At 41.4% G+C, this 15,878-nt stretch overlaps 2 protein-coding genes across 21 annotated transcripts in view; one reads left to right on the forward strand and one right to left on the reverse strand.

Annotated features, from left to right (window-relative positions):
* ERICH1 (glutamate rich 1) overlaps nucleotides 1-4,999 on the reverse strand; it is a 66,823-nt gene extending 61,824 nt beyond the window's left edge. For all 4 annotated transcript variants that reach the window (XR_015282812.1, XM_086875972.1, XM_086875971.1 and 1 more), the window contains exon 1: nucleotides 4,826-4,999. Coding sequence is in view for 3 of the 4 variants with exons in the window: in XM_086875972.1 (XP_086732098.1) it covers nucleotides 4,826-4,847 (22 nt within the window). In the remaining variant the exon portion in view is untranslated. The remainder of the gene's footprint in view (nucleotides 1-4,825) is intronic.
* A 120-nt stretch (nucleotides 5,000-5,119) lies between these two features.
* The window catches only part of DLGAP2 (DLG associated protein 2), a 443,370-nt gene continuing 432,611 nt past the window's right edge, over nucleotides 5,120-15,878 (forward strand). For 12 of the 17 annotated variants that reach the window (XM_086875999.1, XM_086875978.1, XM_086875985.1 and 9 more), the window contains exon 1: nucleotides 5,128-5,304. Coding sequence is in view for 11 of the 17 variants with exons in the window: in XM_086875978.1 (XP_086732104.1) it covers nucleotides 5,287-5,304 (18 nt within the window). In the remaining 6 variants the exon portion in view is untranslated. Of the gene's footprint in view, nucleotides 5,305-15,878 lie in introns of all 17 variants that reach the window. The other 5 variants (XM_086875982.1, XM_086875990.1, XM_086875996.1 and 2 more) reach the window with 3 other exon arrangements.

A 15,878-nucleotide genomic window follows, 5' to 3' on the forward strand; every position in this document is an offset into this window, starting at 1 on the left:
CAGGTGTTCTGATTGGGTTTGAGTCCCTGGGGGTTTCTCCTTTGTTGTGTATCTAGTGGTCCCTGACCCTGAACTCCACCCTCAGGGGTGGAGGCCCTCGGGAGTTCTGTCCCTCAAAAACCCCTGCCCTGGCTTTGTTTGGGGCTCTTTGTTCTGGATCTGAGTTTGTTTCCGTGCTGAATAAATGGTTTAATGAACAAAGGCCCGTCTCGTTGGTGTTCCATGCTGGTCCCCAGAACACTGCAGCTTCCCTGGAGGAGATCCTGAGGCTGCGGACTGCAACAGAGCCAAGCATTCCTACTTGGATATAATCAGAGACTTTGAACACTACAGTCAGCCTTCCACCACTGGATTCCCAGAGGAAAAAGACCAGACCCATTTACACCACTGAACCGTCAGAGGAAAACTACACCCTTCTACAGGATCATTACTTCAACAGAACAATGTCTGTCACTCCAGGAGGACTGCAGCCACCATTCAATCAGACTGCTACCAATACCCTGACCAACAGGGCATCAGGTTGTATTCTGACTTTATCAGTGGGTTGTATTTTTGTTGGTTTTCTTTTTTTGTACTACTGCATTTTTATTTTAATTTCCTTAGTAAAGAACTCTTATTCCTATATCTTTGCCTGAAAGTACCTTGGTTTCAAGATTATAATATTTTGGGAAGGGGGGGTGGCGGTTTACATTTTTATTTATTTCAGGGGAGGTTTCTGCCTTCCTTAGCAGACACCTGTCTTTCTCAAACCAAGGCAGCATCTCTACATATACATATAACAGAAGTCAATATTACACCAAACGTCCCATCACAGAAGTGTTCTGGAAGTTCCAATGCAGATGAACTTTTCTTTCTAGACATATACGGAGTTTTAATTTAAGTCATTAGGCAACCCACAGAAATCCAAACTTCTTGAGAACAATTTTCAACCTTTTAAATGAAACACAACTGAAAATATAAGTAACCATGTATTGCCATAACAATCTGTGCTGGTTTTGGCATGGATGGGCTGGATTGGGATGGAGATAATTTTCTTCACAGTAACTGGTATGGGGTTGTGTTTTGGATTTGTGCTGAAAAGAGGGTTGGTAATACACGGATGTTTTTATTGAACAGTCTTAAGGCCCTATCCCACCAATGAAGGAAACTGAAAGTACACAAGGAATTGGGAGGGGACACATCTGGAGTAGCTGACTCAAGGCATACCCCAAACCGTATGTTGACATGCCCAGCATATAAAGCTGGGAAAAAGAAGGGAGGGGGGAATGTTGTGTGTCTTCCCAAGTCTCCATTAAAAGTAATGGAGCGCTGCTTTTCCGGGGAAGGCTAAACACCTGCCAGGCTCTGGGAAGTCATAAATGAATTCCTTCTTTTGCTTGGCTTGTGTGGATTTTGGTTTACTTATTAAACTGTCTTTATCTCAACCAAGTGAGTCCTCTCACTTTTACCTTTCCAGTTCTTTCCCTCATCCCAGTAGCAGGTGAATATGTGAGATGCTTTGCTCTGAGGTAACAGCTTCCAGAAGTCTATTTTACAACAATAACAAACTTAGTGTTGAGTGAAAGGCGTTACACACTGAATTTTTAAAAAGGCAAACTAACTACAAACAGACACACTTTAATGGCACACACCACCACTTCTACACAGGTTCATACACCTGCTCCTAAATATATCCTAGCATGTTTAAACAGTCCTACCACCACCATTTGTGGACCATCTTATCTCAATGAATTGCTCCAACTTCTTAAGAACAAACCAACCCTACACCAACACAATCCATCTCCCGAAAAAAACCCAAAACCCCAAACAGCCATCTCCACAAAACCCTAAAGACCACATCAAGTAAGGCTCTGCTCTCTGAGCATGTGCTCCCCTTGCAGACTTTCTAAGTAGAAAGCCATTGGGTGCTTCATTTCTGCTTCTTTCACTACCTTGTTGGCCTTTCTCCTTGACTACATTTCTCATCCAGGCACAATACCAAGGTTAGCAACAAAAGTTTTTTTTCCCCCTTCCATAAAAGGTTTCAACTGCAGAGTCAAGTACACCTACCCTAGTGTAACTTCCACATTTAATCACAAAACCCTCACCCATTTTTAATTTAGCCAACTACAGTCCAAATAGAATTTACATCTTGGTAAACTGCAATAAATCTTTGGTCACATTGTGGGGGAGTAAGGTACTTCTCACAGAAAAAAAAAAAACCCCAAAAAAATGTCAGGCATTATACTCCATTTGCAATTAATGTTTCTTTTACTGACAAACATAAATAATGAAAGAAAACACACTCACTTTAAAATAAAAAATCTCTTTTCCCAGTAAAACATCAAAGTATTTGCCAAAAAATTATGTTGCGTTTGAAAAACAAAAATAAGAAAAGGATTTGAATAACCTCAAGATCTCTAACAATCAATCCTTCTCTGAAACTAGAAAAAGGAAAGAAATTGTGTGCTTTTCTGCAAGAATTAAGATGTTTAATATGTCATATGGACATTAAAAAAAACCCAGCAAAAGAAAACAACCTCAAAACTAAGAAACTGCACTCCATTTCAACACCCATTACAATCCTGCTCTCTCACCTGCGAGATCAAAGCAGCACTCCTTGAAGCAATATTCTCTATGTAAAACCATCTGTCACTGATGTCTATTAAGTGTCCACATTTGCTTTCCAGTTTAATCTCTCCAACAGGAAGTCTCCTATTGTTCCACCAGATTATCCCTTGTACAGCACAACTTCTCTATCACTTTTTACTAGCAATTATAGTCAATAATAATACACTACACCTGCATCAATACCTTAACTCTACCCTTCAGCAGCTGGAACATCACTCTCTATACAACCCTTAATGACAGTGTTATTTTGGGGCGACACAACTTTCAAGAATGATGACTAAAGCTTTCAAGATGAAACAGTCGATGTTTAACAGCAACAAATGAGGAGCTCAGCTGTCCCAGATAGGATCAGTACCTTGTTGATAACACACAGAATGACAGCGGTAGTACCTCTAGCCCTCTCACAAACCACTGCTACATAAGCACATAAAAAAAAAAAAAAAAGCCCCACAAAAGTAAAAAAACCCAAAACAACACTTTCTCAACTACTTCTGTTGCACCCTTTCCTGGCAGAGTGAAGTGCATCTCACTCACCTGCTCTATTGGCTTTTCATTATTTAAATTCTCTTCACTGACAATTACACCCATGACCTACAAGCTGTAGGTCCATCATATTTATTCTGTATTACAGACAAAAATTCATTGTTCACTTTCAATGCAGACAAAAAAAATCTGTCTTCAGCATCTTCAACATACTCTTAAAAAAAAAGAGCTAAACCTTAAAGAGAACCAGCTAAACCTTCCTTCTCAGCTCTTTTATAGGATACCTGTCTTTCAAAAATATATATAGTTTCACAATAGAAAGTCAACAGTTTTCATATATGCTATGGGCTGCAGAGGATGATCAGATGAGGTTCTAAACTCTTCTAGTTTTATTTCCTCCCCTGCAACATCCTTGTATTTCTCCCTGCATTTTCTTCCCAATCTTAAGTCACTGCTCCTTATAGTGGCTGAATAAAATACGATTTCCAACTCAATGTGTAAACAGTAAAGTTAGACACTCAGGATGGTCATTTTAGCTTTCTCTGACACACTACCAAAACAATTAGCTCTTTATCTGATCCTCAGTTTTAAACAATTTGAGAGCTTTAGAGTTCCCCCATTCTCAGCTCTAGAGCTATGCATTCATTCACAAGTGCAGGAACTCACTCTTCCTAATCCACTTTCCTACAGAAAATATCAATTTTTAATTCACATCCCCAAAGCGCAACAGCGGAACAGTTGCTCCTTCTCCCTTTCTCACAACGAATCTTCATCTTACTCACAGAGAACACTACCGTGTATTTATATGTCTTTCAAACGATCTCTAGTTGCAGTCTGTCAGCAAATAGCTTATACATTAACTCTTGCTGATCAGTTTCACTCTCAAATTGTTATCCTCCCATGAAGTATTCCAGTTTCTGGATGCTGGAACTGTCTGTAAAGGCAAAAGCCAAGCACAGGATGCAAGCATTCAGCTCTCTCACAGCTCAGCCCTACTCGACACCCCTTAAGAACGACATATTACTTATGAAACACCTGTATTTTGATTATTGTATTCTTCTTCTGCCGTGTCTTATAAAACATTTAGATAAACGGAATTGATTGAAGCTGTGCTTGGATAGCAGAAGGCTAGAAGATAGATAGAAGGCTTTTATTCTTTGCAAGCACAGCACCACAGTTATTTCAGAAGTAGCTAATTCACTTGAAATAAGCCAAAACAGATGATCACTAACAACAAGCAAGCACGCACGTATGCGCATAATGAGGAAAAAAAGTGTCATCATAAAATACTTTGTGATTAGAGAAGTACATTTTATTTGCTCTCTCTCCACCCTCAGCCAGGAAAACGAGGCAATAGAGCCCGCCCCGGCCCCTCCGAGCCAGAGGGGCTGGCCAGGAGATCGGGAGGGCTCGGTCCCGGAGGCTCCGCGGCCCCGCGAACCCAGAGCCCCGCCCGTGCGGAGGGCAGGCTCCGCCGAGGCCACTTTTGTCCTCCCGCCTCCCCCGCTGCCGGGCTCGCCCAGCTTCTCACCGTCTTCCCCCGCGGGAAGGGCGCCGAGGAGCGGAACAAGCGAGTCCCGCAGCAGCGCGGTGCGCCCGGGCCGGAACACACCTCGGCTGAGAGCAGCCGCGCCCGGAGTCGTCACCGCCGCCCCCCGGCTCCCTCCGTCACCAGCCCCGGGACCAGCACGGCGGGACCGACCACCCCCTGCCCCTCACGGCGCGGCCTCACCGTTCCTCCTGCTCCCGGACATGGCCCCGCGGCCCCTCCGAGCACCCGATACGGCCCCGCGCCCGCTCTCCTTCCTGTTGGCCGCCGCGCCTGTCGGTCACGGCGCTGAGCGCCGCCATTGGCGGAGGCTGCGGCAGGGCGTACCCATGCCACGAGCTGCTCCCGCCCCCTCCCGCTCCGCCTCAGCAGGCGCGATGCCCGCGGGCTCCGGCAGGGGGCGCGCGGCTGCGCAGAGCAGGCGGGGGCGCCCCTGCCGCGCGCGCGGGAGCGAGGGCGGGGGTGCGCGCGGGGCGCGAGGGGCGGGGGGAGCGGCGCGCGGCGGGCGGGCGAGCGGCGCGCGGCGGCCCCGGCGGGTGAGCGGCGCCGGGGGACGCTGGGCGCGCGCCGCTGCTCCCGCTCCCGGCGTCTTCTCAATCCCGACCCGCCGCAGCCCGCACCCGCCGCGTTAATAATGCACTAGAATGTCAGCGCTGAAAAAGGTAGGGAGGGAGGGGAGGCAATGGAAAGGGAGGAGAGGGAAGGGGCCGCCGTCGGGGCGGCAGGCGCTCCGGGCTGTTGGCGGGGTGCCTCCGCACGAGCAGCAGAGGGAACGGGCGGTTGCCGGTGCCGCGGGTCCGCGCGGGGACCGCACCGTCGGGGACGGGCGCCTGGGCAGCGGGGCGAGGGCGCGCCAGCGCGCCGTCGGTTGTGGTGTCATCCGCCACCACCGGTGCGTCCCGGCGTCGCGCTGGCCCCGGCGCGGTGTCGCCGTGGCGGGGGTCTCGCCTCGCTACAGCCCGGGCAGGACGGCGGCGCGGCAGAGCGCCCGGTGCCTGAGAGGGGCGGCCGCGGTCTGGCACCTTCCCGTGTGGCCGAAGGGAGCGGCGGGGAGGGGGATGCTGCGAGCGGAGCCGCAGTGCCGGGGCGATTTAAATTTTGGCAGCTCGTGATTCTAGGGAGGAGAGGCGAGGAGGGCCCGGGGGATCGGGGGGATCGGGGCTGGCTGGAGGCGCACCGCCGCCTGCACCGCGCCCCCCTTTCCCTTGCCGGCCGCCGTGCCCGGGAGGGCGCGGGTACGTCGGAGGGGCCGCGCTGCTCCGCCAGGCTTCTCCCAGTCCTCCGGAGGGACGGCGCGGCCCCCGGGGGCGGTGGGGCGGCAGCCGAGGAGGGGCGGGCGGCAGGTGAGTCCCGCACGTTCCCCGCGCCGGCTCTGCGCGTCTGCCCCGCCGCGGGTGCGCAGGGCTCGGTGCGGCTGCGGAGTCCGCGGGGGTGGGTGCCGGGCGCATCTGCTGCGCTGCCCTCGGTCACCGGGGCGATCGCGGGTGGCTCTCGCCGCACAGAGGGCGGCGTTCGCGGGCGGCTTGGCTGAGCGCCTCCGCGGTCGTTTGAAACACCGTCTGCCGGAGAAATAAAATAATTACTCAGCGTCGTAATGAGAGCGCAGCGCGCCCCAGCCCGCCTCGCCTCCGCTCCCGGCAAACCGCCCGGCGGCCGCCACCGTCGGGGCGGGCGGTGCCCGCCGGCCCGGGCCGAGCCGCCGCTGTGGGGCCGCTGCGGATCGGTCCGGGGCAGGGGAGCGGAGAGACTCGTCCAGCCGGAGGGAAGTGCAGGAATGGGGCTTTCTTCTACGGCCCCGTTTTCTGTCGCCTTCGTAACCTAATTCCTGCCGCTCCTGGTGTCCCAGTTCTAGCAGCGGTGCCGGTGCTGTACAGCTTGGCGTTTAGCCATGAATCCATATATAAGTGCTTCGGCCTCAACTTCCCTCCAACTTAAAGGGTTCTAATTTACGGCGACAACAGCCTACTGTTGTTTGTTTCCAATTTTGCTTCGTTACGGCACCTTCTTACACATGCTTAATGTGCCTTGGGAGCAGGCGATACTTGAATCTCTTCCGAATTACAGCCCTAAGAAGGGGACCAAGTGCTCCCGTTACCTCAGGTGATGTGAGCCCAAGATCACTGCTGTGAAAGCAAGTGCCCTTCTTAGCACTGGAGTGTTCTATATCTATTTCTCTCTGCTGCACAGTAGCAATACAAGCACTAATAAAATTTGAGACATTGGACACCTCTGGCCATTTAGGCAGTAGAAGACTGCAAGCAGGCATCCTGCGAGGAGCGATGGTCACCTCACTGTGACTGAATGCAGATCCAAATGCAGATGATGGAGAAATCTCATGTGGGATCTTAGTAACTAAATGGTTTTTACTGTGGGATGTGTCAGGGGAGCATATTGATGGTACTGGACGTTTTAAAAAGCAGCTCAGGGATAGAGCAGAGGATGGATGGAAATATTTTATAATGCACTTGTATTTTAGGTGTCAGCTGCTCACATCTGATTAGTTTCATTTCTGTCTTTATGTTTTATCTGGAAGACAGGTAAATAGGAATAGTAGAAGTTTTCTGTTTCTCTGCTTTCAGCAATATAGCAATACTTTGTCATTTCCAGATGGTTAGCACAAAACATTTTCTTTCAGAACTGCAAGTTTTAATTTTACTATGTGTAGCTATTTTTACTAAGCAGATCATATAATTTTTGTTTCAAAGGCTCTTCCCCCCCACCATTTTGCATGCTTTTCAGAATGTGTCATATGTGGTTAAAATGGACTCGGTGTTTAATAGTTTTATGAATTACAGTGTTATACATTGGAGATTTAATTCTGAGTGCTCAAGGCAGACCCTGTGTGATCTGACTTAATATTCCTAAGTTAAATAATGCATTTATCATGCCATTGTTCAGTAACACATGAACTAAAATCTAGGATTATCAAATAAATTTGTTGATTTCAGATTTTTTTAGCTTTTCATTTTAGTACTATAAAGTGCTATTTGCATTTATTTAGTCATATATCTAGTTTGCACTAGAACATTATAGGGAATACTCCTAATAACTTTTTAGAATTTTCAGTCCCTCTGAAATGAGTTTGAATTCCTGGTGCAAGTTGAAATTATACTTAGAGTGAAGTCATAAATGCTTTAAACAAGCATTTAATAATCAGGAAACACAGACTTAGACTTGACAGAGGTCTAAGTTCTGTCAAGTCACTTGAGGAGAATGTGTTTTGTCTATGTAACACATAAAACCACAGTCAAATCCAAGACTTGCTGAATCAATGGTAATAACCATAATGACTTAATGGGACTGGGATTTCACATTTGTGTATCACAAAATCCCACAAATATTAATAGTGATACTGTTGGAAATGCCAAGCTGTTGAAACAAAAAAGTCACCAAAGCAAGACAAAAATTTCAAGGTCCTGTGTGCCAAACTAAAAGTTATATTCTTAATGAATTCCAATACATGAAACAAGTTATTTTAATAGTAATTGGTACATGCGATAGAAGAAACATATCTCTGAATAGAAGGATTCATACCTGATCCCGAGGAAAGCTTGCATGTCCAGTTTCCACTGTGTCTCAACATCAAGCAGCATTCTGCCCAGAGGGTACCCCTGAATTTTGCTTGTCCTGGTCCACTTGTCATGTCACAGTTATGAAAGGGTTTTTTGACAGCAGATATTCTGGAAGGAAATATTTGTAGATGCAGTCTGCGAACTTCAGCTTGATTGTGAGCTTTGCCTGGATAAATTGTGGCCTTCAGAGTAATTATTAACATGGGATTTTGTGCCTTAACAAGAATGGTAAAATGTTATTTTACACCTGCCTTTGGCAAGAACTTTTTTTTCCTGTTTGTAATTATGCATAGTGAAAGCAATTTCCTTGTATAAGTATGATAATCCTATGTGAAGTTTTAGTAATAAAAAGAACATAACCCCTCAAATAACCTGCTGATTTTTTATGAGGTATACCATTGGGGGGCCTTTGAATCTGCAACAGTCAAACAAAAACAGCTGTTTTGGTTCTACTCCATGAACAAGACAAGTCTTATTTGCTGCTTCACTTAATCAGTGCAGTGAATTTGTTTATATTTAACCATGCATGGTGAATGAGACGACCACTAATGCAGAAAGTTAGTGTTAGCCCATTTGTTGTGATTACATTTAAGAAAGACTTTCAGTTCTTAGAAATGTATTATATGGGCCAAAATATCCCATTGAATGGAAAATGTTCTGTTTGCTAAATGGATAGTTTTGTTTGAATAGCTACAGGAAAAAAAAATTATACACATCAGTTCAGTTTGCCTTGCAAAAATTCATAGTCATCCACGAACCATATGGCTTTCTTACCTCTAGTAGAGAAATAGCTCTCAGCATGGCAGATACAGTATGTCAACAGCTATGATCAAATATAAGTAGAAGTGGGCATGGATGAATCAGAATCTCTTTTAAAGTAGACTTGTTGGAGAACACAACTTCTCATATTTCAGTCCGTATATACCTCCATTATAGAACTATATTTCCCAGAACAGATTATAGTTCATCACAACTACTTTCTGCTGGAGAGGCCAAAATGATTCATTAAAGTAGAATAAGTACTCTTCCCATGATATTTATTTAGAAAATGTCAAGTAGCAGTTTATTCATTTAGTACACGCTTGGTTGTGATGAGAGAATGGAAATCGCTGCAGTTAGATTTCTCAATCAGTGTTTCCACGCATGCATATATATTAGGTCTCACTTTGCTTTTATCTCTTTCTCAATGTACTCTTCTAAATACTTCTTTTGTGCATAAAATTTACTTATCTTCCATGCATTTTCATTCCGTATTTGTCACATTTCTCTGTCCTTGCCAGTTTTGAAAATGAGCAGCAAATAACTTCCAAAATAGCATTGGCCTTAAGCCCTCTAAATTTTTTGTGGCTTTATAAGCATATATTCCTATGATGTAAAAAGACTTTCTTTGTACTTTTGATAGTAAAGGGTAGTATACACCAGCAGTTAGCAGAAATACATGAGGTATGCCATAGATGAAGGCTTTTATCTCACAGGGGGAATCAGTGTCTGTTATCTTCAGGAGTCACTGCAACCACTGTGTGTAGATAAATTGACAGTAGTGGAACATACCAAAAATATAACCAAATACATAAATCCAACAAGACAAAAATCAGTAATTTAAAAGATTCAGACATTACACAAATAGGAGAAAGAGCTCAAGTATGCACCATAGCTTTTTGTCTATCTGTAGCTCCCCATCTTGGGTCCTTCATAGCTTCTTCTTCTCCCTGTAAAATTCTTCCACCACTCTCAATTTTGCATCTTCGATCTTAAATACTCTCTTTAAGAAGAAAATTTGTTACATCAGAATAAAGAAGAGCATCTTAATGTTGTCAGTTTGACCTGATCTCATTCTGAACACAAAAGTTGTTGCATTTCAAAGTTTACTCTAGAAAATGTAAAGGTTAAATCTTGATCATGATATCGAAAGCAGTTAGGACAGCATAAAACTAAGACGCAGATTTAGGGAGAAACTGACCCCCACTCTAGTGTAGTGGTCAATTAATGTGTCCCTGATATGTATTTCATCCTGGAAGCTGCCAGGCTGCGTGAGCAGTGTTCAGCCTCTGGCATGCTGCCTTTCAGAGGAAACAACTCCTCATGTTGTCCTGGAGAGGCAGCAGGACAGTACTGAGAAAAACAATTCAAAACTATTTTTATTATCTTTCTCCTTTAATTTACGTAATACTGTATGTTCAGTAATCTCTAAGGTGTGGTGAGAATGCAATTTAATTGTATAGGCTAATTTCCCTTAGCATGCAAATTTTTTTTTAAAAAAAATGTTGATTTTCTTCATGAAATTAATTTTTGTGCATTGGAGGTCAACTAAATAAGTTTGCTGTGATTCTTTACTCCTCAGTGGTATGGCTTGTATTGGGAAACTTTTAAATGCATTAATAATGTTATGCAAATTATATATCATAAAGTATCACCAAAATCTCCAGCAATTCTCCTAGTTTTGCAACTGGGAAAGCTGATGACTCTTCACAGAAAACAGACACAATTATTAATTATTATTAATGATGCAGATAACCAAGTTACCTTAAAGAAATCTCTGTCCAAACCATTTCACTCTCATGTGGTGGGTTTTAGAGCTCATGCAGCTGCAGGAATACAGAAGTATGCCATTGTATTATTCTGTGCTTTTCTGGCTATGAGGAGTAGAACAACCTTCTCAGCTTTCATTCCTACCTTCTAGTTTCACAAGTAGCCTATAAAAATAACACTGAACAAATAGCTTCAATCGCCACAAGTGGGAAGGTACTTTTTAACTTCTTTTTCCCCTGAATAGTGGACAGTAGTGAAAGAATCTCAAGCAGTTACTATACCTTTTATTTCTTATACTCTAAAAATAGAGGAGCAAGGAAAAAACCCCAAATGATCTTCCACATTCTTACTGATTTATGGCTTAATAAGTCATTGGGATATAAAGCTTTAGAGCATAAACAATCTTTTTATTTTAAATTTGTCTAAGCAGAGTCCCAGTAACATAAAAGAACTTCTGCTTCATTCATGCAGAGTGAAATTCTTTCCAAAGAGCATCAGTGTGAGGCCACCGTTATCCTCTGTGCAACAGCAGATTTCACTTAAATGAACAAATATATTCCTTAGTTTTACAGTTTGATAACAATTATCTTCCCTGATAAGCAGAAAGGAGGACAATGCTTGCTTTATTCCTTTGATTCACTTCCCTTGATCTTGCACCATTTCAAATCCTTCCTAGCTGAAGCTACAAGAAGAATCTGGGCCTTTTTTAATGCTAGAAAAGGAAATGGAAAAATACAACCAAATGTCTTGCAAAAACTATGTATCTGTCTCAGTTCTTATCCATGCTTCCTCATGATAATGCAGTGTATAGGAAATAACACGTAGACTTAAGAATGTGTGTGGTTTTTTTTAATTGGGCTATAAAGACGATCACAGCAAGAAGATGCTGCGTATCAGTGAGAAGTATTAATATCCTCCAGCTGGGAAGACGATGGGCTCCCATCGGTAAGAATGACACAAGCTTCACCTTCCCTCTGGAGGAGAGCTCCAGCCCCTCTGATGTTTCCAGCCCTTTCTGCCAGTGGGACATAAAACTGATCTTTTCTTTGATAGCAACTTGTGGCTTTGTTATCTAGCATCTGGCCTGGTTTTTGGCTATTTTGGGATTATCTTTGCCATAATGTTTTACTTAAAGGTAAGAAATTGAAAAAATATGATTGTTAAATGTTCCTGTTATGCATTGTGTACATGATAAATTTATTTTTATTTGAGCCTCAGATTTTGATCTCACTCATTTGAGGGTCTGTTTACAAATACTGTCATTTAGGAATAGCTTATATTCATACCAGAGAAGTCCAAAATTAGTTTTCAGAGCTATATAAATTACTGGATTTAAGAGAATAGCTTCAATGTATAATAGATTCATTTTTAAAGAACTAATGTAAATGATTTTTTTTCTTAGTAACTTAACAGAAATTTAAATTTACTCTTTTCCTTTCTGGAATTCAAATGAATAAACTGGAATGCTCTTCCCCTCAGTTTTAGTAGACTGAGAAATCAAAATGTTACATATAGCTTAGGCATGGCTCCTTCATGAATGTTTATTGAAACTCCAATTTACTAAAATTTGTAGATCAGAGTAATTTTGCCACAAGATCCTGCAGTTTATAGAATTATATTGCTTTCATTGAAATGAAAGTAATTTCATTTTGAAATTTTGAAATGCACATTTTGAAATGCACTGGATTCTTAGTGTCTCCCATCTCCATATATGTCAGCTCTCATTCATTATGCAAGAGGTGAGTATCGCAAGGTGTTTCAGAAGAAATTCGTTTTTATGAAGTTGAAAAGGGATGCAATTAGTTATGATGTAGTTTACTTTTATAATAATATAGATGGTAACTAATTTAGTAACAGTTTTCTTAAATGATAACTTATAACTTACTCCTCAAAATTCTTAACATGACACTTTGAAGGGAAACTTCTCAGTCTCATCTCCTTTAGTAAAATGATGCATTCTTATATTGCACTGACCTTTCTCATGAAAATTTGAGCTATCTACACTGCAAGGTTTCAGCTGCAACAAGATTTAGAAAGTTATACATTACTTTATGAATTCAAAGGCACATAGTGACCTTTGAAAGTAAGGAAATAGAGGACCAAAATATTAAAATAGATCTAAAAGAAATAATTTGAAGTTGTTATTTTTCTTTTAAAATTAAAACCTGATAGATTAATTTTGGATGCTTTCCAGAGTTTTTCTCTTTTCCTCCCTATAAATGTTTCTCTGCAGCTAAAATAACTTGTTAAAAGTGACAGAAATCAGTGGAACTATTCTTTTGTCCACTAGTAAAATACCTTATATAGTAATGTGTGTTCAGTTTTGAGGTAATTTAAAGCACTATAAATATATATTTATAAATTTATTTATAGTTAATGTTCTTTTATGTTGTTTCATTTTGAATTATCTTTTTTTACATGTATTTTTTTCTCCCCTTAATTACTGTATTTCTAAATACCTTTTTCATTTTATGGGGCTTTTTGGTACTGTGCATACCCAAGTAAATGTCTCATCTGATATATTATTATATTTAACGTGTACTGTGCTTATGATTCAGAGCAGTGTGGAAGTCTCTCCAGTACTTGTGGATAAGTTATGCAGCACGCTTACTTTGCTAACAAATGTCAGGTCTCTGATCAATTGCCTGGGATTTTTCTATTTCTTTTCACCTTCCAAAATTGTCATGAATTGCTGTTATAAAAATGATGCAGAAAAACCAAAATACAAAGCTGAGAAGATCAGTGTATGCTAGGCTGTAGAATAATGCTTTGATCAATAAAATGGAAAAGTTTCTCCTATACATTCAGATGGCATTCTCTTTCAGGAGCTTTCCTGTCATGTTTGTGAGTAATTTTCTATTTAGTTGCACTCCTGAGTAATGTAATACATATTTCTTTTCACTTTTATAAGAAAGATACAAATGCCTTTTCCAAACTTCCTTTAATAGAATATTTTCTGTGCATTTATTAATTTCTTTAAATTGCACTCCATTGTTTTAAACACTTTGTGGTATGCTTCCTAATTGGATGGAATTTTGTTTAAAGTGTACTGACAAATGTCCATTTGTTACTCCAGCATGGACACTGAAGCTTAGCAAAGTAGTGTGATACCTGAGAATCCCAAGAATGTGTAAAGCTTTACATTCTGATTACAGCCTGCAAATGAAATCTAACATTTTGCTTCACTGATATTCACACAGTGAATGTGTGTTCACACAGTGAACAATCACTGCTGTAGGTGCAGCTTGTTAACATTTGTGTTTTCCTGCACTTCATGTCGCAGTCTCTGAGCTGGAGGGTGAAAAGACACAGGAGCAAGCCCAGGTTAATGTTGGAAAAAAGGGAAAATATGCAGGGATTTAGGGAAGCATGTGTTACTGCTTAGCACCAGAAGAAAAGAAGACAAATGATCAAGAATATTGATGGAAGTGTCAGAATGTCATGCTGGAGAGATCCTAATAGAGCAATACAGAGGATGACTATTTTGGTAGCCTTGTTCTGATTATATGTAAGGGACAGCATCAAGCTTCATAACATCCCTTTCCTGATGTATCACACATATTTTAGGAACTGCATCATACAAGACTGACAGACTTCAATGTTTTCATGAGTACAGTATAAAGTTGCATGAACTATAGGTAAACAGACATCAGTATTGCATAACATATCTTGATATATAAAAATGTATAGAAGGTGCTCAGCTGATGTGAGATAGCTGCCAGGATACCAGGATTGGATTATTCTTTACTTGGGAAGCAGACTGCCTGTGAAATAGGGTGACTTATTAAAAAAAAAAAAACAACAACAAAGCCCAAGGAGACGTTTACTGAAAGAAAACATTATTCTGTTATTAACTTCAGTTGCATAATTCCACATAATGATGAATAAAATTTGTTGCTCTTTTTCAACATCTTTCATGGGCTGATCCAAGTTACCCTAAAGGAATATCTTACTATTATCACTGAAATTTGCCATTAAAGCTGTGCTTCTCTTGACCAATGGAATAAACCTTTCCTGTGTGTCTGACTTTAGAGTACAAGGACCAAAGCACTCCTGGCAGCCAGGCTGTTCCTGTGTGAATTCTCTTCTGAAAGACATCAATGTGATCATTAGTCGTCTCTACTTTTTCAGAGCGAAACATAAAATCCTTCAGCCTTGTCCTCCCTTCATAAATATTTCCAGATCTTGTAATCACTACCACTGGTGAAATCTCATCTGAAAGATTTGCAAGAGGTACCAAAATGAAGAGCAATGTATGTGCATGCAAGATGTCCCCTTTATGAAGGAATGATAGATATGCTGAAATACTGTTCCATAAAAATATACTGATGCATTTTCTTAAAAACTGTATCCATGAAAATTTACTCTTAACTGTCCAGTAGTACTGTTTATTTGGCTGTAGCTATTAGTCCTGTATAGTTTGACCTAGAGGATTTTCTGATATTCTTTTTGATATATTTAAATTCACTGTATATTTAAGCAATAAATTGTGATTATACCCAAGCATTTATATATGTTCCACAAAGGAGAGTGGAGAAAGAGGGAAGATTACAGACCAAACAGTAAGTTTTCAATATCTTCAGTGTCCTTAGATTAGAAATTTTAAGAGAAATTTAAATATTCCCACTGAAAAAAATAAAGTGATTAAAATATAACAAATAAAAGTGGAAAGGCAGAAGATAATACAGAATTATTGATAATGAGCAATAGAAAAGTAGTATTCATATAGTCGTTATGAAAATGAAACTAGTAGTAATTTCACTTTTTTTCCATGTGGAGGCAGTTAATTGTTCATAAATATATGAAAAAAACTCATGAATTGAAAGATGAAAACAAAATTGAACTGATTCCTGTAAAAAATTAAATATGATATAAGGTCAGTTAGTGGTTATGTATAATTTTTTTTCCTCACTCATGACTTGAAATTTTTATTTAGAGATCAACGAAAATAATTTCCTGGAATATTGCCTGTTGTCACCAGGAAACGACATCTTTCAGAATTTCCTTGATATTAACATTTTTTTGTTGTTTTGTTGGTTTTTTTTTTCACAGCAGGCAACTTGGAAATTTCAGGTGGTGTCAAATTGATATATATTTGTGAATTCATGTAAAAATATCTTCCATGTGTGTTTGTG

Source organism: Cyanistes caeruleus, chromosome 2, assembly GCF_971803275.1.
Source record: "Cyanistes caeruleus chromosome 2, bCyaCae1.hap1.1, whole genome shotgun sequence".
NCBI lineage: Eukaryota > Metazoa > Chordata > Aves > Passeriformes > Paridae > Cyanistes > Cyanistes caeruleus.